The 23,889-nt window shown below is 37.7% G+C and overlaps 1 protein-coding gene across 1 annotated transcript; it reads right to left on the reverse strand.

Annotated features, from left to right (window-relative positions):
- Positions 1-10,383: 10,383 nt before the first annotated feature.
- CXCL8 (C-X-C motif chemokine ligand 8) lies at positions 10,384-13,359 on the reverse strand. The gene is made up of 4 exons (XM_014460599.2): positions 13,168-13,359; positions 12,079-12,214; positions 11,708-11,791; positions 10,384-11,279 (listed from the first exon to the last, which is right to left on the reverse strand). The coding sequence occupies exons 1-4, from the start codon at positions 13,229-13,231 to the stop codon at positions 11,258-11,260; spliced, it is 306 nt and encodes a 101-aa protein (XP_014316085.2). The 5' UTR covers positions 13,232-13,359; the 3' UTR covers positions 10,384-11,257.
- Between the last annotated feature and the right edge of the window lie 10,530 nt (positions 13,360-23,889).

Raw genomic sequence — 23,889 nt, forward strand, 5'->3', positions numbered from 1 at the left:
AGTGGCCCATGGAATTCCCAGGGGATGGATCCGTTTGTTCTGGAGGTGAGATTTTGTCAAAATGTTCATAGTATTTTTGTTAGGGGGATGGGGACAGGTAAGATAAAGAATTTTCTTAACCTCAAGAGTGAATTGCCAGGACCTAGACTGGTCTAGTTAGTCCAATCATGGCTGGAGATTAAAGCTAGACCCATAAGCCTTGGAGGGGGACTGAGGTAAAGGATGGTGTACCTCCATGGAACATGCCCAAATTTCATCCCCGGGGGGGGGGGGGGGCGCGAGGGGTGTCCCTCAGCCCGACCTGCACCCTCTCCAATCTGGGCCTAAACTGGCAGTCAGACATCCCTCTCACAATCCAGTACCACTGGCTCCTAACTGCCTCTGCCTGCTGGCCTGATCACCCTAACTGCTCCACTGCCTGCCTGATTGCCCCTAACTGCCTCTGCCTTGGCTTCTGCCACTGTGGCTTTGTCCAGAAGGACGTCCGGAATGACGTCCAGAGGTTGTTTGGCCGTCTCGTTTAATTATCATATTACACTTTTTTTTTTTAATATATTTTATTGATTTTTTACAGAGAGAAACGGAGAGGGATAGAGAGTTAGAAACATCGATGAGAGAGAAACATCGATCAGCTGCCTCCTGCACATCTCCTACTGGGGATGTGCCCGCAACCCAGGTACATGCCCTTGACCGGAATCGAACCTGGGACCTTTCAGTCCGCAGGCCGACGCTCTGTCCACTGAGCCAAACCGGTTTCGGCATATCATATTACACTTTTATTAGTACAGATTACCGACTATATTCCCTACGCTGTACTTTACTTCCTCATGACTGTTTTGTAACTAACAATCTCTACTTCTCAATCCCTTCACCTTTTTTAAATCCTCACCCAAGGATATGCTTTTATTGATTAGAGAGAGAGAGAGAGAGAGATTCATCAATGTGATAGAGAAATATGGTGCCTCCTATACATGCTCCAACTAGGCAACAAACTCACAACCTACGTATGTGCCCTAACCGGGATCAAATCCACAACTTTTCTGGTGTACAGGAGAATGCTCTAACCCAGTGGTCACCAACCTTTCAGACCTCACGGACCACCAGTGGCCCACAGACCACTAGTTGGCAACCGCTGCTCTAACCAACTGAGCCCCCCAGCCAGGGCTCAGTGGTTCAGCCAGGCTCACTGCTTCTTAGCACTGGCTCCACCCCCTGCCCACTGGTGGGTGGAAGCATTCTGGGGCCAGGCTGGCTGGGGGAGGGATGGGGGAGGTTGAGGTACAACAGGTCTCACCCTGTCCAACCTCTGCGGAGGCTCTGGGACCCCGCCGCCCCGGGTCCCTCAGCTTCTTTGGAGGCGTGGCTCCGGGACCAGGCCCACACAGCTGCCTCTGTGGCTGCCTCTATGGAAGGGGCAGCACTAGAACCAGGACCGCACAGCCTCCTCTCCCGCTGTTTCTGTGGAAGGGGCTGCGGCGCTGGACTGGCCTGTGCTGAGGCCTCTCTCGTGCTGCCTCTGTGGAAAGGGTGTAGCTGGGACCATCATGGCTGGCCTGGCAGCGCAGGCTCACTGGCCCTGCCCCCTGCACACTAGCCATTCGGAAGGTTGTCTTGAAGGTCATTTGGCTGTCTGGTCTAATTAGCATATTACTCTTTTATTAGTATAGATATAGATTTATTCATCCTGCCAGTATTAGCTTAAGATTTTGGGGAAAGTGAAGCAGGCTTAGCATATCTGCTGAGCCACCATAGGTTGCTTAGGGAAGACAGAGTGAAAAGGGGGCAGTCATTAACATTTTATTCTCTTGATTTCTTTCAGTCTCTGTACCTCTTTTGTTACATTTCTTTTTAATTGTGCATTAACATACAATTGAAGAATAATTTGACTTTTAAATCATATTTATTGAATAGTATTTTATTGGTATTTCTCAACTCTATCTAGCAATCTAGATACAAAAATGCTAAAACATATTGTGTTTAACGTATATAGTCCAACACTGATTATCTAATCTTAATCTAAAGCAAGTAGGCCTGAATGGAACCATGGAATTCATTAAAGAAGTAATACCCGCAGTGCCAGATTTCACTATTAGATAAAAAAACATTTTTCTTTGAGGGATTCACTTTTATTAGTCAACTCTGTGATCCAAACTGATGATAGTCAAAAATATTTGGTTTGGCAAGTTCTGTGTTTTAAGATAATTTGAATTATTATGACTTCAAGCAGACCATGTGTTCTCCAGTTCAACAGCCCCTATGACCTCCTGCTGATGATTCTTAACTGCTACATGCATTTTTCTAACCTGTTTGGTCACTGAATATGATTATCATCATTATGGTAGATCTTTGACATATTTTGAGAAATGCGTCTAGAGATTTGGCATGGTCTCAAAGCCCAGCACACTCTAGTAGCTGACCTCAAGGAAGTAAAGACCAAGTTGTACAGATGCGGTTAATGATAAGCTTAGCTCCATCACTGCCTAAGGGACATGGTTTCCACACACCGGCTTCATAGCCCAAATACCAGATTCATTGTTACTGGCAGAAAACTATGAGTTACTACACGCTGTAGGTTTGTTTGTTTGTTTACTTCCGTTTCCATCTTTTTACTTTTTTTTTCAAATAGACTTATTTTTATTTATTTTTTTCCATCACCAATTATCCCCTCAATGCCCTCGTCCACCTCTACCCATCCACCTTCACAATCATCACACTGTTGTCCATGTCCATGACTTTTTTTTTTATTTTTTTGCTCAATTCCCCAAATCCCCCACCCCACCCCCCATGAACTATCTGCCTGCTCTCTGTCTATGAGTCTGGCTCTTGATAGTTTACTTTTAAAGAAAAGCTTTAGATTTATAGAAAAATCATGATATCACAGAGTTTCCATATATCCCACACCTAGTTTCCACTATTATGAAGATCTTAGCTGTAACTGGTTTGGCTCAGTGGATAGAGCGTCGGCCTGCAGACTGAAAGGTCCCAGGTTCGATTCCGGTCAAGGGCATGTACCTTGGTTGTGGGCACATCCCCAGTAAGAGGTGTGCAGGAGGCAGCTGATTGATGTTTCTCTCTCATTGATGTTTCTAACTCTCTATCCCTCTCCCTTCCTCTCTGTAAAAAATCAATAAAATATTTGAAAAACAAACAAACAAACAAACAAAGATCTTACATTAGTAGGGTACATTTATTACAATTAATGCATTAATATTGATACATTATTATCATGGACTGAAAGTTTGTGTTCTCCCCCCAAATTCATATGTTGAAATTCTAACCTCCAATATAATGGTATAAAGAGATGAGGCCTTTGGAAAGAAAATTAGGTCATGAGTGTGGAGCCCTCTTGGAATGGGTTGAGTGCCTTCATGAGAAGAAACATGAGAACTTGCTCTGGCTTTCTGCTTTCTGTCATATGAAATTAGAACCAGAAGTTCGTGGATTGCAGCTGGGAGGAGGATCCACACTAGGATCCCATCATGCTGGCATGGATTTCCAACCTCCAGAGCTATAAGAAACAAATGGCTGTTGTTTACAGGCCACATAGTTTATGGGACTTTTTTATAACATCCCAAACTAAGACAATTAATATTAATCAAAGCCCATACTTTCTGCAAATTTTCATATTTTACCTAATGCTCTCTTTTTTCTAATTTTTGATCAATCCAGAATATATTACATTTAGCTTTTAGGTCTTCTTAGGCTCCTCCTAGATGTAACAGTTTCTCATAATTTTCTTGTTTTTAAGATGACTTTGACAGTATTGAGGAGTGCTAGTTGGGTTTCTTTGTAGAATGTCTCTCTACTAGAATTTGTTTGATACTTTTCTCAAGATTAGACTGCGATCCTGGGGTTTCAGGAGGAAGACCACAGAGGAAAAGTGACGTAATTTTCATTACGTCATTACATTCTATTAGTATGATTTACCATTGTTGATGTTGACCTAAGGGAACCTAGTGTTGTTTAGGTCTCTCTACTGTAAAGTTACTCTTCCTCTTCCCCATTCCATATTGTGTTTTTTGGAAAGTCCACATTTCACAAGTCCTTGGTTATGCTCCAAATCCTTGGGGGAAGGAGTAAATTATTTGGAAATCTTCCTCATGGGAGATTTGTCTATTCTTCTCCATGTATTTATTTACCCCAACATGTATTTATTTCAGTATTGGACTCATACATATTTGCTTTATATATCGGGTTATAAGTAGTACTTTATTTTGTTCTCAAGTTGTTTCATTTTGGGCTATTGTTCCAGGTTTTATTTGGCTCCTGTTCCACTTTGACATACCCTCATACATTTATTCAGAGGGAGGAACTTATCTTCTGACACTGGAAAATGCTGAAGACTCATATTTCCTGCACCCATCCTATGATCAGACATTTCTCCAAGGAACCCTGGTTCATTTTACTATGAAATGGTTTTAGAAACCAAGATCTGGGTGCTAGGTGTGCTTGTTGCTACCAGAGTGTCATTGCTTTTAGGCCCTCTCAGCTGACAAAGGAAGGAAATACATACATGTTTACTAACTCATTTATATACATCCATAAGTATTTTTATATGTATCCATCTGTATCTATAGTGAACTAAACATAAGTTCATACTAATTTCTTCAACTCTAATCATTACTATATGAATCATTTTAGTCTCCTCTCCTTGCTTGTCTAAAAACTCATACTGTAACAGTAAGGGACCTGGATCCCACCATCAGCCAACAATTTACTTAATTGTTTAGTTAAATTGTTCAGTTACATGTGTAGTAGGATCAGAACTGCCAACCCTTATGCCATATATTTTCAAGAGTCAAAATTTCAAAAATTAAACCTATAAAAGTTAACATTCTGTATTACATGTAAAGCAAATTATAAAAATGGCATTTATTATATTCCCAATAAATTCCACACAGAGCATACTATATTTTAATATCAGAGCTCATTTGTTCACTATAAAATTCAAAAATTTTAAATAATTGAAGAAGAGAACAATAAAAAATATACAGCACATATAAAATCTATGTAACATTACATGTGGAGGGTTTAATTTAAATTCTAAGTAGAAATAAAGGAAATGAAACAGAATTTTAGTAAACTAGAGAGTGAAAAGATTCCTTCAAGAAACCATTTAGATCTAGAAAAGGGAATTATAAGTAAAAATCAGTTCTTTCATGTTAGTACAGAGGTCTCATTCAAACTTTGTAGTATCCATATACATACCGGTAAATGAAATTAATAATAACAAAATTTCACATAAGAAACTTTGAGCCCAACTAGTATGGCTCAGTGGATTGAGCATCATCCCATATACTAAGAGGTTGCAGTTTCCATTCCCAGTCAGGGCACATGCCCAAGTTTCAGGCTTAATCCCAGTAAGGGGCATGCAGGAGGCAGACGATTGATGTTTCTCTCATCAATGTTTCTACCTCACCTCTCTCTAAAAATCAATATGCATATATATGTATACACACACTCACACACACACATTTATATATATGAAGGCATTTTAAGTAGCATAGGTTGAATAACAAAAGATTAATTTAGGATGCAGACAGTAGAAAGAATCACTATAACTATTAAAACACTAGAGGCCTAATGTACAAAATTTGTGCAAGAGTAGGCCTTTCTTCCCCCGGCTGCTGGCACTGGTTTCCCTCCGGCACCCAGGACCCTGGCTTCCCTCGCAGAGGGAGGCCCTTCCCACCCACCGCAGCCCACCAGTTGGTGGCCTGGGCCTCCCTCTTTGGGGAGATCATGGAGCCCCCCGATTGATAACCCCGCCAGCCAGTGGCCTGGGCCACCCTCTGCAGGGTGATCATGGGGTGATGGCCAGGCCCCCGACCAATCGCATTGCACCCACCTTGGCTGGCCTGGCACCAGTAGGTTTATAGCATGGTTCCGGATGGTCGTCCCACGTTTGGCCATTCGGTCAATTTTCATATTACACTTTTATTATGTAGGATAAGCTAAATCATGCTCTATGAAATAGAATTGATAGGTACATTAAAAGTTTATCTTCAGCTCTAGCACCATGATCTTATACAAAGGTTTAGAACATTCCACTAGGTATATCTAAAGCAAACTTTGGGTGGAAATATCTGAATATTTCCTATCTTATTTTCCAACATGCTATGCCTATCTATAAGTCTATCTATATAGAGATGATAGATGATAGATAGATAGATAGATAGATAGATAGATAGATAGATAGATAATATTTATCCAACTTGATTTGCATCTATGGTAACGTAAGGAGCATGGAAAGACCTTTTTCTCCACTCATTTAGAGTTGGATTCTTTGATGCTTAAGCAATCTTTTGATGGATTCCTGATTGCCCCATCTGTAAATCTTGTGGGAAGGAGTTGGCCTGGTATTTACTCTGTCATATTTAAAAATTCCATATTTGTAGTTTGTGTTCTCTGCAAATTTAGCTGATGTTTATCAACCTTGAGGCAATTGTGGTCTGGCTATCTTTTTAAGTGAGTAATAGAGAAATTACTGATTTCTTAAGCTTTTTTTGTTGTTGTTATTGCAGGGTTAATACAGATTTAAGCAATTTTTACTTGCTATATCACTACCACAAGCAAAAATCAAACTAGATTTTTATCCTTATTCTAACCTTTTCAAATATATCCTGCTCAACAAAATAGATGTATTACAATAAAAAATAATTACATACTTCTTTACCAAAATCTTGAGAATAGACAACTTTTCTTAGGTGATTTCAACCTATGAATCTATTTCTTGATGCATTGCTAGTAAACAAAAAAGGCAATTATGAAAATAACCTGATTTTCTATGTTGTATATGAAATATATGTATCATAGATGTCTTTTCCTTTTTAAGTTTATTTTTTATTGTTGATACTATTACAGATGTCCCCTATTCCTCCCTCTCGCTTCTCTCCTCCAGTCAGACCCCACCGCACCGCAGACTTGCACCACACTATTGTCTGTGTTCATGGGCTACACACATATGCATATAAATTCTTTGGTTTGTTTCTTCCTGTTCTCCAACCCCTCTCCCCTCTAAGATCTGTCAGTCTATTCCATGTATCTGCCTCTGGACCTATTTTGTCCATCAGTTTATTTTGTCCATTAGATCCTACATATAAGTGAGATCATGTGGTATTTGTCTTTCTTGGACTGAATTATTTCACTTAGCATAATGGTCTCCAGGTCCATCCATGCTGTTGCAAGAGGTAAGAGATCGTTCTTTTTTACAGCTATATAGTATTCCATTGTGTAAATTGTACCACAGCTTTTTTATCCACTCATCTACTGATGGGCTGTATTATAGAATTTTATAATTGTTGTATTTTTAAGGTGAACACTTTTTTATTATCTCTTTATACCTCTTTTATGTTATTGTGTGTGTGTGTGTGTGTGTGTGTATGTGTGTGTGTGTGTCTTTACATTCATGTTACTCCTTGGTAAAATGAGATTCATAATTTGTAATCCACACAAATGGATTAAAGGAATGAGATAATAGGTTACATGTTTAAGTTTGTATCTAAACCTGTGTCTGTATACTAATTAATTTTACTAATATCATTTAGGCAAAATGAAGTAAACATTTTCAATTCAACAAAATGATGGCTTTTTCTTATCTCTCACATTTTCTCTCTTACTCTTCATTTTTCCATGTTGGCTTGTATGCATAATGCCTAACCTCCAATTGATACACTTAATTGCCTTTTGGATGGAATATTTGCTCTCTTATCCAGAGTAACAATATAGATAAGGGAGTGGAGGAAATCATTTGGTACAACTTAAAAGTGATAAAGATTAAATTAAAAAGTAAATTTTTAAAAGTCTTCATTGTTAAGATTCACCAAGTTGGTGCAGATGTCTTCACTTTGCTTTTAGGGTTGGACACTGATCATATTAAGTTGTATTTAACACATTAAGAAGTTTGCTATATCGCCAAAACCGGTTTGGCTCAGTGGATAGAGCATCGGCCTGTGGACTGAGGGGTCCCAGGTTCGATTCCGGTCAAGGGCATGTACCTGGGTTGCGGGCACATCCCCAGTGGGAGATGTGCAGGAGGCAGCTGATCGACGTTTCTCTCTCATCGATGTTTCTAACTCTCTATCTCTATCCCTCTCTGTAAAAAATCAATAAAATATATTTAAAAAAAGAAGAAGTTTTCTATAAAATTGGGAGTTCTTTGATAATTCAATCTCCAAATGTCATTCAAGAGCCCCAGGATCAGACTTTTGAGTTGCTTCTACGGCTTCCCACTTTCTTCTGTAAGGATATCCAGGAAGAAGAATAGCCTATAATGTTCACCATTTAAGTGGGGATATTTGAAATTCACTAAAAGTTTTCATTTTCAACTCTAAGCCCTTTAGAGCATTCCATAGTCCATTTAGCATAACTTCATCTGTTAGTACTTGTTCTGTTCCAATGCCAAGCTCTAGTCACACTGAATTTTTTCACTTCTCAAATCATGTCACGCTCTTGTTTACAAATTACTTCACTGCAGTCTAGACCACTCTTTCCCACACATTCTTCTTCCCTTTGTGTGGCCAACTCCTACTCATCCTTTACACTCTAGCTTAGGTTTTCTAAGGGAAATCTAGGCAAGTTAGGCTTGATAACTCCTTGATATCTCCTCTGAAGAATCATGTGTCTCTCCTACCAATATTTTATTAAAATTACTTGTTTGTTATTAGTTTTTTTCACTATGTATGAGACCCACAAGATGAGACACTGCAAAGGGAGGCAGAAGTAGACATGGAAACTTATAATTAAAGTTCATTTGAGAAAACTATCTTTTTATGCTTGGAAAATATGGAAATTAAATTTAGGCAGAACTCTGAGGAAGAAGAAGAAACTCCACAATATGACCTGAAAAGAACATAAGCAGGGAGAAATCACTAGTAGGAACACTGCTTCTAAGAATAGTAAATATTAGGGTTAAATTTCCAGTTGGTTACTGCTTGTATATGATTTACATTTTTTTTTACTAATTCTATTATGTTGCACACTTCTGTGTTGATGTGCACTGGAAATTAGAAGAGAGAATGGGCTTTGTTCCACACCACAGCTAATGTTGACCCATAGATAGAATGGTAGCTGCAGGTACACAGAGTGATTGCAAGGAGCTAATGACAGGGGAGAAGTAGCTTGCAATATGAAGTAACAAATGAGAAAATGAGAGAGGACCCTCTTCCTCACTTCCCTTTGTGGAGATTAAAAAAGAGTGCATCTCAGAGGGAAGGTGAGGGAGGGTGGATGGATGGGAAATAATAACCAAAGACAATCATGGGAGATAATCAACCATGGACACAGACAATAGGGTGGTGAAGGCCTGGGGCCTGCAGGGGCAGGCTGGAGGTGGTCAATGGGGGAAAAATGGGGACATATGTAATACTTTCAACAATAAAGATTTTTTTTTAAAGAGTGCATTTAAAATGCCCAACAGCAACAGTAAATGATCTTGGAGGTGGATAAGTATGAATCACATTTCTAAAATCCTTGTTTTTTGACTAGAAAAGTAAATTTAAGCATTGGCTCATTGGATTTCTTCAAACTGTCCGTTGTTATTTTCACCATTTCTGGAAAGTTTTCAGCTATTGTCAGTTTAAATGTTGTCTCTGACCTCTTCTGCTTGTAAAAATCCAATTAGACACTGCATTTTCCATGTGTTTTCATTTCTTCTTTCAATTTACTTCCTCTTTATCGCTCATATAAATTCCAGATAGTTATTTGGGTTTATTTCCTAGATTTCCAATTTTCTTTATAGCTGTGTCTAATCTGTTATAAAACTCATCCACTTAGTTTTCTACTTAAATTATTGTATTTTTACTTTGAAGAGGGTTTTTTTTTTTACTTTTTTTTTCAAATATGTATGGTCTTTATTCATATTTTGAACTTTTTTTTTGCCTTGTATGTATCAGTTTTACTTCTTAATTAACTGAGAAGCACCTTAACATGTGTCCCCTCTTCCCCCTTTCACAGACACCTGGGTTGTTTCATTGAAAATCTGAAGTCAGCCTTATCAGCAAGATGGAATTCACTGGAGGGCTGAGAAAATCCTCGTCATTTCTCAGAGGCTACTGTTTGTAGCCTTCTCTGGAAAGAAGTTCTGTTTTTCTACAGATAAAAGTTTGTATTTTCCACCATAGTATACAAAATGTTAAGGGGAAGCACTTATGTCTTCTAAATAATATTTTTTCATACAACCAAAGATAAAACAATAGATCTTGAAAAGACCAAAGAAATACAAACACTTGATGATTTTGACAATGAATTTTATTATGTTGAGAGTCGCATTTATATTTCCATACCATCAAATCAATAGACAAAACATTTTCTTTGAAAATACATAAAAGTATCTTAAAGTTAAAAACATAATTATTTAAATTAAATTATGAGACTCTATTTGCACATAATAAATAAGTATTAACCAGCAAGAATTTTTGCTGTTTTGAGGAAGAGAGTTCTAACTCAGGATTCTGGTGATTCAACACAGAATAGCACAAGGCCAACAGTGACAGGACAATATGAGAAGTATTAAAAGTAGGATTTGCAGCTTAACTGGATATTCTGTTTGTTTTTAATTTTGCTAAATCAAGCAACCTCAATAAAATAAATCAACTTTGATCAAGATAATTCTCTAGTATATTATTTAATATCTAAAATAAATCATTATACTCTCCTATCAACAATGCTCCTTTCCCATTTTCCAAATTCATGCACAAATCTTACTCTATTTGATGTTTAAATAAATACATAAATATTAAATAAGTGAATAAGTTACACTTGAAAATAATTTACGTGACGATGGAAAACATTGAATTGCTCGCACATGTCCTCACATCTCAGTGAGGTGAAATGGTGACTGGTCCTTTTTCTCCAGGTTAGGAATAAGAAGAAAGAAGGTGCAGTTAAAAGGGACTCATGGATCTTGGCTGGCAGACTAAGGTTGCAATATTTAACCCCTCTCCCAAAAGATAAAGTAAATACAGGATTTCCAGCTAAGTTTGAATTTATAGTAAGCAATGAGTTGTTTTGTTTTTGTTTTGTTTTGCTTTTTAAATAAGTGTGTTCTAGATATAGCATGGGACATTGAAAGAAGCTCTCCATTGTTTTACCTAATATTCAAATCTAATCGGGCATCCTATATTTCACCTGACAACTCTATACCAGACCCACACAGTATGTGAAGCACTAAAGTAGATTTGTGTGAAGTTTCATTGGCATCTTTACTGAGGAATTCTTGGAAACCTGGGAAAGTGCTGTTCTTTTTTGTTCTTTTTCTTCATGGCTCTTTATTCTCAGCTCTGAAAATAAATAAATAAAATTGAAAGATGAACAATGTTCTAACAGGAGTAAAGTATGGTCCTTATATTTAATACAGAAACTAATATAATCTTAAATAGTCATATGTTAGAAATGTTCTATACTGTCACCTATAAGAAGAAAGACCAGATAAGTCATCCTCCAAAGCAGGACACTCCTGAGACTGAAACAGAATCATAATAATGGCACAGGGACCAGGCATAAACCCAGACTTCCCTGGACAAACTGAGATGTGTGGTCTTCCCAGTCATGACTTACCATAAACTCTCTATTGCTGCTATTTATTTTGAATTAAAGAGGCAGCTACCTAAAAATATTTTTGGCAGCAGCAGGAAATTTATAAGCTGACTTTTGGACTGTATATCTCAGGATAGATGAAGAATCTAAATTAAAAACAACAACAACTTACTCCTCTAAAAATATCTGCACAACCTTCTGCACCCAGTGTTCCTCGGGGTCCAGGCAGAGCAGCGTTTCATTCTTTAACTTTACACTGAAATGAGAGAGAGATGATTAAAATCAACATTTAGCAGTTCCAGACACCCCTTTGCCATTCAAGTCATTGTCCCTTAAGTACGGGCATGAAATCTAAGTCAAAAGCAATTTAGAGCTATGAATCATGGAAGCTATCATACTTAAATGACATTCATACCCAGAATATGTCCTTCTGTTTAACCCACTACTGTATTCCTAGTACCTAGAACTTTGTTGGATGCTTCCACCTTCCTCAGTTCTAGGTTAGCTAAAGTAAGATATCTAATCACTTTTGAAAGTACTTACATGATTTCTGAATTTTCACAGTGTGGTCCACTCTCAATCACTCTCAGTTCCCTGATAAGCTTGGGGTGGAAAGGTATAGAGTGCATACCAATGCACTGGCATCGAAGTTCTGTTTCTATTATCGGCAGAACTGAAGCTGTGGGAAAAAATAAAACAATCATAGATTGATTTCAACAACAGGGAGGGCTCTGCTAGCTACTCCCTCTTTAATCCCAATGTGATAACTTGGTGACTGTGTGTTTTACAAACATTGCATCTTTTGCAAACTCATTCCAGAAATTGAAGGCTGGATATTCTCCTTGCCTCTGACATCAGTTTTTCTTCAGTTTTAAAAATAGTCATTCCTCATAACATTGGATATCTTTCTACATAAAGACTGGAGTTGTCTTTGTGCAATGTTGACATCTTTATGATACTTTTTTTTCTACTAAATATTTCATAATCCTCTGTGATACCACAGTGCTATTTGTAGTATGCAAACTAAGATTCACTAATAGGGAAATTGCCTTCAGAAAGAATTAATAGAAATATATAAATGAGTTGCACAGAAGTGTCTTATATCTCAACACAATCCTCAATGCTTGAGAGAAAAAATAAAGAAACTATATATCGTAAACATTCTAAACTGTATTTGTTTCATAAAATAAATCCCGAGAAGACCTATATTCTGTCAGGGTGTCCTTAAATCAAACGGGAATTGATAACTATCTGAGGATTTTCAGTAAAATAGTACATGGTGTAAAATTACCTGAGTTATCTTGCTCAATATTAATTTATATTATAGGTAATGGTGGCTCCCAATAAGATACACTCTATCATACGTTTATATTAAATATATGCATACTACAGAGTATAAATGGTAAGAACAGAATGTCTGTATTAATCAAACATTATACTTTTCTAATCATTATATAGATACAGCCTAAAAAAATTAAAACTTCAATTTAATGAATTGCCTTTAAATGACTGCAAAAATTATTTTCTATTCCTGAAAAAAAAATATGTGTTTGTTTTTAATCAAAGCAATAAGGATCACATCTAAGGATCACATTTAAACCCAGGAAAACTGGATCGGAAAGATGTGCTTACCTTCGCACAGAGCTGCAGAAAGCACGAACGCTGCCAGGAGAGCGATGGCCAGCTTGGAAGTCATGTTTATGGCAAGGTGGTTTCTTATGGGCTCTTCTCCTAGATGCTGGTGAGCTCTGTTGTCCTCAGGGACGTGTGCTGGATGAAGAGTACCCCTGGCTTTTTATATTCTCTCAACAGCGAGAGCTGTGCGCGCTCATTCCTGTATTAGGTCAGAGGAAATTCCACAACCTGGAGCTTTCCGGCCGCTCTTGGTGAACATACCTGAGTCACCAGACTTCTGTCATTGATTTCTTATCTAATTTTCTGCACGACTGAACTTTTATCGGATCTTTACAATAATTTAATTTCATTCAAAAGCATGTTTGCTTTAAAATATTTTTAAACAGTGAAGCGTCTCAGTTTGATACAATTGTCAGTTGTATTCCTTCATACGTAATAAATAACTTTATCATAGTACCATCTGCCAGCTGTTAGAGTAAGCTCATTTGTGATTATTCTTTTATGGCACGTTGGTTTCTTTATGTAAAGTATATGTGCTGTGATGAGAGAGGAGATACCCCAGTTGACCACTTTTATTGGGGACACATTTTATGAGCAGTTGTTTTCTAAGAGTTTTGGAAAGTTTCTGCTCTCAAGGAACAAAGTACAACTTTTCCAAAGATTTGGTTTTCTAATGTATATTTAACAGAATGAAAGTTGTGGCTTTTCATCTGTAACTTCTCAGTAATGTGGGAATCTAGAGCTGGATAAGACAAAGGGAGAGAGAGATAGAAACATCAATGATGAGAGAGAATCATTGATGGGCTGCCTCCTGCATGCCCCCTACTGGGGATCGAGCCCACAACCCAAGCATGTGCCCTTGACTGGAATCAAACCCTGTACCCTATAGTCTGCAGGCCGACGCTCTATCCACTGAGCCAAATCAGCTAGGGTTCCTCTTGTTTTTAATTCTACTATTTCAGGAACTTGATTATTCTTTTATTTATTTAATATATGTTGATTATATGTTAATGCCAAATATTATTGTAGGAGATGTGATTACTATATAAATAAGATATAATCTCTGATTTCAAAGATTTTGCAGTCTGGTGCCAGATACGACCAATTAATGACACAAGCAACTACAGTTTTGAGGAATTTATAAAGAAACAACCTCAAAGCTACGACCTAAAAAAGCAAGTAAAAGTTAATGAGAATTAAGAGAACATGATCCTTTTGGGTCCTTGACATTGTTGAGCATTGTATGAAAAACAGTGTATGGAATGAGGAGAAGAAAAAGTTGAAGCCAGATATGTACGCAAGACCTGGATCTTAAAGAAAATGACCGCTTCTTTGCTTCAGTAATATCGGTTTGTTCACCAAGTACATATTCTCCTATGGACAAACCTGACGGACTGGTTCAGTCCCTCATCTTCAGGACACAATCTAGGGGCACCACACAGATGCTCAGAGTTCTGACAATTTGCAAACTTCTCAACCTCTCAGGGTTGCCTTTGTATTTTTTTCTGAGTCCTGCTGACATAGGCACCTCCTTGCCATCCCAATTCCATCTCCTCATCTCCTCCTTTTTTCCTCTCAGGGTATCACTTGCATCATGATACCAACCTTAGAGGTTGAGCTAAAGAGTTCCACTTAAACCAGATGCTCACTTTTTGAAAATTATGCAGCATTAACTAATAAGGCAAACCAACCTCTTTGCTGTTGTTCATTTCTCACAATGTAGCCTTGATGCATTCTGTCCTCAGACTCTCTTCATCAGAGGGAATAGTGAACAAAAACAAAATGACCACTTCTGTAATGGTAACCCTTTGAGACACTGCACAGTAAGTAGAATGACTAAATGAGGTTAAAGAGAGAAAAGGGCTTATTATCCTATTTGAAAAAAATGCTGCTTTTAAATAGAGCAGAATGGAGTGAAAAGTTTAACAAAGCTGCACATAAATACAAATGATATTTTATTACCCACTAGGGATGAATGTAAACTTTATGGGACTATCAACCAGTAAGCTTTTTAAGTTCTTACCAGTTCCTGAAACATGAGAAGCACTTAACAGATGAACATTCAGAGATTTTCACCATAGTCATGGGATCAAAGCTATCATCCAAGAAAGGAAAGAGCTCAAGAAAAAGTCAAGACAAAGATGGGCATTTACTTTTTCCACATCTATAAGTAACTCTTCCTTTTCCATCAAACTCCCCACAAGAAAACTGAATGTCTTTTTGGTATTTTGAACCACCTAGGGAACCCACCCTCCTTCATATACGCGTTTTAGAATTAGGGCGTTTTTGTAAATCCAAACAAAGTTGTATTCACATAACAAAGCAGAATGGCTTTTAAGTGAGATGAACTTAGGTCTAAGTCTTGTCCCATGATTATTAATCAAGAGACTTTGAACAAGCTGATTCTATCTTGGTATTATAATGCTGCTGCTTAAATCTGAACCACATTTCTTAATCCAGTAGTTAAGTCTCAACTTAAACCTGGAATTTTTTTCTCATTTTGAGGAAAATAGTCTCAGCTCAGACATCCCTGAGGTTAAGAGAACCATAGACAAATGCTATATATATCAATGAGTTTGCCTTATAATGTTGTTACTGCTAATATCATAAATATAAAATACCTTTCCCCTAAAATTTTAGTCAACAAAACTCAGAGTGAGCTGAAAGATTTAAAACATGTTCTTTTTTTTAAATATTTTATTGTTTTTTTACAGAGAGGAAGGGAGAGGGATAGAGAGTTAGAAACATCGATGAGAGAGAAACATCGATCAGCTGCCTCCTGCACACCCCGCACTGGGGATGTGCCCGCAACCAAGGTACATGCCCTTGACCGGAATCGAACCTGGGACCCTTCAGTCCACAGGCCGACGCTCTATCCAATGAGCCAAACCGGTTAGGGCTAAAACATGTTCTTACTTTTTGCTGAGTGTATGTCTATAAAAACTTAATCTGCTCTAGGACATTTCAGTTCCATCTTTAAATTCAAATTTCTTGAGTTAATAGTTTGTAAAAATACCAAGCAAACTTGAACCATGCTGCTATAGGTGTCATACTCTTTAAAGAAAATTCATTTTCCAACATCTTGACAAGTTGGAGAATCAAACAGCTAAATGCATTGGTTTTGACCCATGTCCAGTGTAGGTGTTGGGGGAAGACAAACCTGCCTTCAAGCCTAACTTCATCACTTATTAGACAAATTATCATGGAATTTTTTAAATCTCATTGAGTCTTAGTTTCTTTATCTGTAAAATGGGAATAATACCAGTTCCATAGGATCACAGTGAGAGTTAAATGAGGGCCTGTATAGAAAATGCCAGGAGTGGGACCTGGCACATGGAAGGTATACAATAAATGTCACCTGTCATTAAAGTCACATTGAACTTTGCCTAGAGTAGGAGAACCATATTTCTTTTTAAAAGCTGACCAATCATAAAGTAAATGTGTATTGGCACAACATATCCCCTAAAGTTTACATCTAACTGCTTTTATTTCAGTTGTAGAGCTTTCTGGTTTTGTGAATAATAATTCAATTCACATTCATGTGTTAAAAAAAAGTACTGTGCAGATAACACAGAGAAATGAGTAACATTTCCAATTCTACCTCCAAAATCAATGGAGATTTTGATATGGAGTTTGAAGGATGGAATTGGAGAAAGAGACTGGTGTGTAAACAGGTGTTTATTATAGACTTGGAATATTTAAGATCAAGCTGTCTTCAAAAAAAATCAAATGCAAATATTTATTTGTAATTATTTTTTTCTTTGTTAAACTTATAAAACAAAGTTTTATACACCTATTTTCTTTGTTAGGTTTATACTAAAACCATTTAGAGATTGTATATGCCAATGTTTACAATAAAAGATGTCTTCGAAATGACAACAATTATATATTACTTGTCACTAGGATTACTTTTGTGTGAAGTAAAGATCATAGGAAATGAAATCACTTGGCAGAAGGGGAAGTTGCTATTTTAGAAATGACTGGACTTATATGTGGCTTTAATTCTATCTTGAAATAAACAAGATCCATGCAAGCAATTGAGTCAAGTGATGGGAGAAAAAAATAAAGTATTTTAAATACGCTGATTCAAGGTGGTATAATTTTATAAGCATATTTTTTTTTCTTTTTAAAAAAGTTATTTTATTATTTTGATATTTTGTTTTTGTAGACATGTAATAACGTAAAAAGCTGAGCTGAGATTAAACTTTGCAATTCAGATAAAGTAGCTTAAGTGAAAAAACATCTTATGTTGTAATTCCTATATTGTGTCTCTCATAACTCTCCTTCTTAAAACTTTGGTTGTTTTAAAGGTTTTGCTTTAAAATATGACCTTCATTTTAACTTCTTCACTTTGGCATTAGGGATTGTTGACGTATTTAAGACACATTTTAACCATAATACAAACTCCACGTTGGTGGATTCCGTTAAAGAGAAGAGCACTCAACCCACTTGGGTGCTTGTTTATTGATATATCTCTCACCCACTTGACTGGAAATCCCATGAGGTCAGAGACCATGTCTGCCCTATTTATACTATGTGCCAGGTCCTGGCCCAGAGCTTGCACTCTACAAACACTTCTTGCATGAAAGTACAAATCCCCCACTTCTCAGAACCTTTCACAAGAGCAATGTCAACAAAAGGAAGAGAAAATGCTTATCGTCTATTTTTGTTCTCCCACAAAGATAATTGCTTTATTGACATGGATCCAGAAGAGTTTAGTATGGAAACTACAGTTTTACATCATGCTCTCACTTAGTGGTGCGTAGATAAAATATTAACCAGTCCAGCCAAGCAGCAATTTCTTCCCTGGGTGAATTAATGGTACAATCTCTTCTAGGCTGCCCTGGGGATGGCATAGGAGGTGCCATAGTGCAGGCAGGTAAGGTGTGGAGAGCTGCATGCACGACTACCAGTGACTGGCACTTGCTGATAGAGAAGGGCTCTGCTCCTTCCTTCTTCCCCTCGCCTGTGTTTCAAGGACTGTGGAGCAACCAGAAGATGGTATTTTCAGAAGCCAACGAGTGAACATGAATGGGTGTCCACAGATTTAGTCTAATTAACCTAGGTGCTAAGGCTAAAACAAACATATCAGCTTTTCTTTGCAGTATCAACTCAATGGTTCTTAACTTTTACATTTTATGTTAACTACTTAATCATTTGAAAATATAATGAAAGGTGTGTGTCCTCTTCTGACCCCTAAGTCCACTTAAGCCAAAATGTACAAAGTTCTACATCATGTTTCAGGAAGTTTACTGACCTCCATTAAAAACTCCTAAGGAGTAAGATCAATAAAGAGTAAATTAGAGACATGGTACTTGAAAATAACTAGTGAATCCCGAGTGAAAGAGAAACGATGCTCTGTCTGCTGCTTACTGTCCCTGGATGTGTCCAGAAAAAATTCTTGAAGTCCTCAAAAGAGAAGGTAAAGATGGATAAGGGAAAGGATGACTAGGAGGAAGAGACTCTTCATTTTCCATGAATTCAAGATATCATTGACCTTTAGTTTTCTTGTCATACACAAGAGTAACACCCAAAACCATCCCAAAAGAAAACTGAGTCCTACTTTCAACTGAGGCAATCTCTTTAGCTAATCGGCTAAAAGGCAGTGCCAGGGAGTAAAGGTAGCTGAGGTGGAGGGTGAAATTTTAGTCCTTTCATAATTCCCTTGAAGTCACCAAATAGATATATAATTGGAGAAAAAAAAAACTTGTGTGATGTTTTCACATAAAAAGAAAACAAAATTAGATATCGCTTCTCCACCTTTTGGCTAAGATCAAGTATAAAAAGAAAACAAAATTAGAAAATAATTCAGATTGTCTATGGGTTTAGAGATGTGGGCAGTCTCTCAGAATTCCCCAAATGTAGGCAAAATAAAGCTATAAAGCTTCTTAATCCATTTGTATGTAATCTGGGGCCCTTTATTATCTGATTTTCAGATTTGAGTCCCTTATGTGTCTTGGTAGTTTATATTTCCAACTAGTATAATTTATTACTTTCCACATCTCAAGTGCTTTCTTTCTGGACTGCATCAGGTTACTCATCTAAATTAAATCTCTTCTTGTGGTCCCTAAACCAGGAAGGAGGAAATCACCACTTGCAGAATCTAGTGGGGTTTTGAAACAAAGGAAAACTGTCTACTCCGAACCTGTTGGGTGAGCTTTGTATGAACGTTCTTTTCTCCAACTGAAGGGGATGGACCTGGAAAACACCACTGGCACCATCTTCTACACAGTGAGAAATAAGAGCAAAATGGGCAAGAGGGGAGAGTGGATAGGAAATTACACGCCCAGCCAGAAAAGCAAGACCTTGAAAGCATACACTAAGGAGACCCAAAGAAAATTGATACAGGTATTAGAGAGTCAAGGTTAATGGGGAGAATGAAAATGGCACTTTTTTTCTGAGCTTGACTTACTTAGACTTTAGCAATAAGGCAGAGTGGCCTCACTCAAGAATAACAGGATTTTATTACTACATACATCATATGTGTTATTTTTGTAATATTCACAATAACCCTATATTTGTGTATTATTTATTCCCATTTAACGGATGAGGAAATAGACTCAGGTTAACTAACGTGCAAAGGGTCACCCAGCAAGTAGGAGACAGAGTTAGGATTTGAACCTAAGCAGAGCCCAGAGACTCTGGGTCTCCTCCAAGTTTTTCTCGTGTGTCTGTAATTCTCACAGACTCGGTGTTTAGCACATTTCCCTGCGTTCTCCCTCCCTCTCCTGCCTGAGAAGGATTAGAAGGCTGGAGAAGAGGATCTTGAGACAGTGGGGGGAGAGGACAACATATAATCCAGTAGAAGAACTAACCCTTCATTCTGTCAAGGCCTCAGTTTTTTCATTGGTAAAATGAGGGACTTTGTTTCCACAGTCCCTTCTGTCTGGTGTATTATTGTAAGAAGCACAGCATATATGGAATAGATGGAGAACTTTCTCTGGGAAATTTGACCATTTGTGCCAGGAAAGAACACTTGAGATGCAGCTAAACTTCAAGAGGACTTGCACTTGCCCAAACAAACAAAAAGTCTCATTTGCAAGATTCTCATCAACTGGGAGAAGGTCCTTAACTTTAAATTAAGGGCTTACTGCAGAAAGAGCCTAGAATTGAAGGTCGTGGGGATGGTGAGAGGTACCATCAGACTCCTATCCTCCAACCCCCAAAAAGAGAGGAAATGCTTCCTGTGCTCTTTGCTCTCTTGACAGTTTCCTCTTACTTGGTTTCCTCATGACTTTTAGGTAAGTTTCAACTGTTGACCCTTTATTGTGAAACAGGTCATGTGGTGGGAGTTGGAAACATTTTTTTCAAAGAAAGAAAGCCTCCTGTGGTTTGCTTGAGAGAAAAACATCAAATTCAATGCATACCTCTTGAAAATACGTTATCCATCCATTCAACAGATATTTACAGAGCACTTTCTATATTGCAAGCACTTTTCTAGTTGCTTAGGAAATGTTAATGAATAATATGAATAGAAATGCCTACACATAGGAATGTTTTAGGTTGATAAATGTTATGTTTTTAAAAAGTAAAGCAAGGCAGGGGAATCAGGGTGTCCGGAGGGTGAGGAGATGAGCAGATTATAGCATTAGGGAGTCCAGGGAAGCATCCTTGAAAGGTAAAAATTGAGCGAAGAATTAAGGGTTATAGGAATTAACTAAGTGGTTATGTGGGTGAATATTTCAAGCAAAGGGACAGCCTGAGGTAATAGTTTGAATTGGGAACTGGGTTGTTATTTGAGGAACAGTAGGAGGCCACGTACCTGGGTGGGAGGGGGTCTGGAGAATGAATAGGAAAGGAGAACAGAGAGTAATGGGCTAGATCTGATAGGCTTTGCATGTCAGAAGGATTTCAGCTTGCACTGAGTGGGGAGTCATTGCAGGATCTTAAGCAAATCGGTGACATGATCTGACACTCTGACTGTTAGGGGACAAAAGAATTGGGGAGTGGAGACAAAGGTAAATCACGATGAGCGGTTAGTCGTTATTGTGGGAATCCAGGAGAGAAATGATCATTGTTTATAGCAGGCCATGGCGGTTACTGCAGAGACAGATGGTAACTAATGGGCAGTTTCTGGATATTTAAAAAAACAGCACAAAATCCTGAGGGGCTGGGTATGAGATGTGAGAAAAAGATAACTCATTGATGATGAAGACTTTAGTGCAAGCGATTGGAAGAACAGAGTCTCCCATCAACTTCGACACTTGACGAAGTGTCTAAACTAACATTAAAACGTTACTTGGGTATGGGACAATTGTTCCTTAATTAAGCACTTCCAAGTCCTGAGTGGAGCTTCTCAATCAGACCGCACAGTTGCCTGAAGCAGTGGTTATTGCTGGTGGTGCAAAGAAGACAGAGGCAGGAAGGGAGGGTAGAGGGTGAGGAATATATAATAGATGAATATTTCTTGTATTCCAGTCACTGTATTAGATTCTTTTTTAAAATAATAATTGTACGTGCTTAAAGTAGCATGATAATTTCATATACATGTAAGTGAAATGATTATTATAGTTAAGCCCTTTAACATATAATTTTCTCCCATAGTTACCATTTTTGGTGTGATGAGAGAACCTGAAATCTCTTAGCAAATTTCCAGTATTCAAATATGGTATGATCAACTATAGTCATCATGCTATATATTAGATCTCTACTTTTCTATTCACAAAAACTCATGAAGCTGGTCTTTGATGTGATCACTGAATAAGGTCACATTCTCAGTCAGAGAGCTCTTGGTAGGATTGAAAGCAGAGATACTAAATATTCAGCCTGAAACTTTTTATCCTAGCTTGAACACTGAGCCTGAATGCACTATGAAGTGCCTTTCTTTTATTCTACTGCATAAAATCTTTTCTCCAGTGTTATCATAATAATAAAAGGTTAAGAAGCATCATGACCAAACGACCAGTCACCATGAGGTGCATGGAGCACCTCTCAGGCCCAGCGCCCAGCCAGGCGCCTCCTCGCAGCAGGGGGAGGTGGCAGGCGGGGTGCCTCCTCCCATGATTTCAATTGCGCGCTGGGCCTCTAGTTGATATATAATTGACATCACTGTATAAGTCTCAGGTATACAGCATAATGTTTTGGCTTATATGTAGTGAGAACTATTTTTAATAACATGAATCTATTGCAATACATTGCAATGTATTTGTACAATCTTATAAGTATAATTTACTAAATATAGGCAGTTGATTTATTTTTAAGTCTTATACTCCTATTTTGATAGTTTCTCTCCTTCCTCTTCCTCCTCCTTTTTCTTTCTTCTCACCCCCTTTCTTCAATATACTGATATTCTTAAAAGAAACAGAGAGAGAAAAAGAAAGAGAGAGAGGGGGGGGGGCTCGGGCTCACCTTCATCTTTGCAGGGCTTTGTGGAGGAACCCTACAGCATAGGAAAGCACTACCTCCCTTCATAAATATATCATGGTGAAAGAAAAAGAAATGTTGAGAAAATAAGATATTTTATCTTTTCTGTGATAAGTAAGTGTTCTAGATGCGGATCTTAAGCTCTGCACAGATTCCATCCTGGATGCTTTCGGGGTCTTGCAGCTTGGGAAGGGAATGTGTAGTGAGGTGAGCTCTATGGGTCGCCCTTAATCATATCTAGGTGTAGAAAGGTTTCTAAGTGCAAAAGGCTAATAAAAGAAAGCCTTGTGATATCCAGTGTGTCCCAATACAAAACCCCACCTTGTGTCAGAGGGTAGCATCACCACACTCCTGTCTGCAAACTTGCCTAAAAGGTGGGGCTGGGAGAGTTTCAGGAAGTGCAGCCAGGGTTTTAGGCTTCACGGGGTCTGTCCCTTGGCTTTTTTCATTCCTTAGGAACTGTGTCAGTTCACTTGCTCATTTCCTGTGCGGTGTGTGTGTGTGTGTGTGTGTGTGTGTGTGTGTGTGTGTTGAGGAGCAGGGGCAGTCTGTCCCTCTAATTATTTGTTTAGAATGGGGAGAAGTGAAAGGAAGGAAAAGGAAGGATGAGAAAGTAGATGAGAAAGAAAAAATGAGGGAGGATTGTAGGACACCTGTTTTTCTCTTCAAATAGCAGGCATTTCCTTAATGCCAAGGATTATTAAAATGATCACATCAAAATATCTTTGGAATATAGCAATATGATGTATGATGGTACATTGCACATTGTACATAGTACATTGTGCAATAATTAGCTTTTTAAAAAATGTGGTAAAAATATGATATAAAATTTAGGATCATAACCATTCTTTATTTTTTTACACATTGACATCCTTTATTGATAGTATGTAGCCATTATGCCAAAATTCAGCCATCAATTACAACTTCATTTCCCATCCACAATTAATGAGAATATATTTTACTTCAGATGGGACATATAGGCAGAGTGCCAAAAGTTAAAGTATAACCTTGAAGTCTTAAATTCACACTTCAAATATCAAAAGAAGCAATTCCCCAAAATCATGAAAACATGATGAAATAACATAAAAAAATACATTTAAGTCATTTCAATTTTTCTTGTTTATAGTGAAAACACATGTATTTATAACTTCAGACTTCAAAAAGCATACTTCATAAAGTCATTATTCATTTAAAATAGACAAATATTTACAAAGAACATTGAACTTACATTTCAAGGGTTGTTTATAAAATAGTACTTGAAAGGTTGACCTATATAAGGAAACCAGAGTCCTGTCAAGAGAGATGGTAAACTATAAATATAAAATATACCACAGTGTTAAAAACCTCACAGTATGC

This window comes from Myotis lucifugus, unplaced genomic scaffold, assembly GCF_000147115.1.
Source record: "Myotis lucifugus unplaced genomic scaffold, Myoluc2.0 scaffold_136, whole genome shotgun sequence".
Taxonomy (NCBI): domain Eukaryota; kingdom Metazoa; phylum Chordata; class Mammalia; order Chiroptera; family Vespertilionidae; genus Myotis; species Myotis lucifugus.

Coding starts and splice junctions, on each gene's coding strand:
- CXCL8 (XM_014460599.2), bottom strand. CDS start 13,231: ATGACTTCCAAGCTGGCCATCGCTCTCCTGGCAGCGTTCGTGCTTTCT. Junction 12,215..13,167: donor TTCTGCAGCTCTGTGCGAAG/GTAAGCACATCT, acceptor TTTTTCCCACAG/CTTCAGTTCTGCCGATAATA. Junction 11,280..11,707: donor GTGCAGATATTTTTAGAGGA/GTAAGTTGTTGT, acceptor ATTTATTTTCAG/AGCTGAGAATAAAGAGCCAT.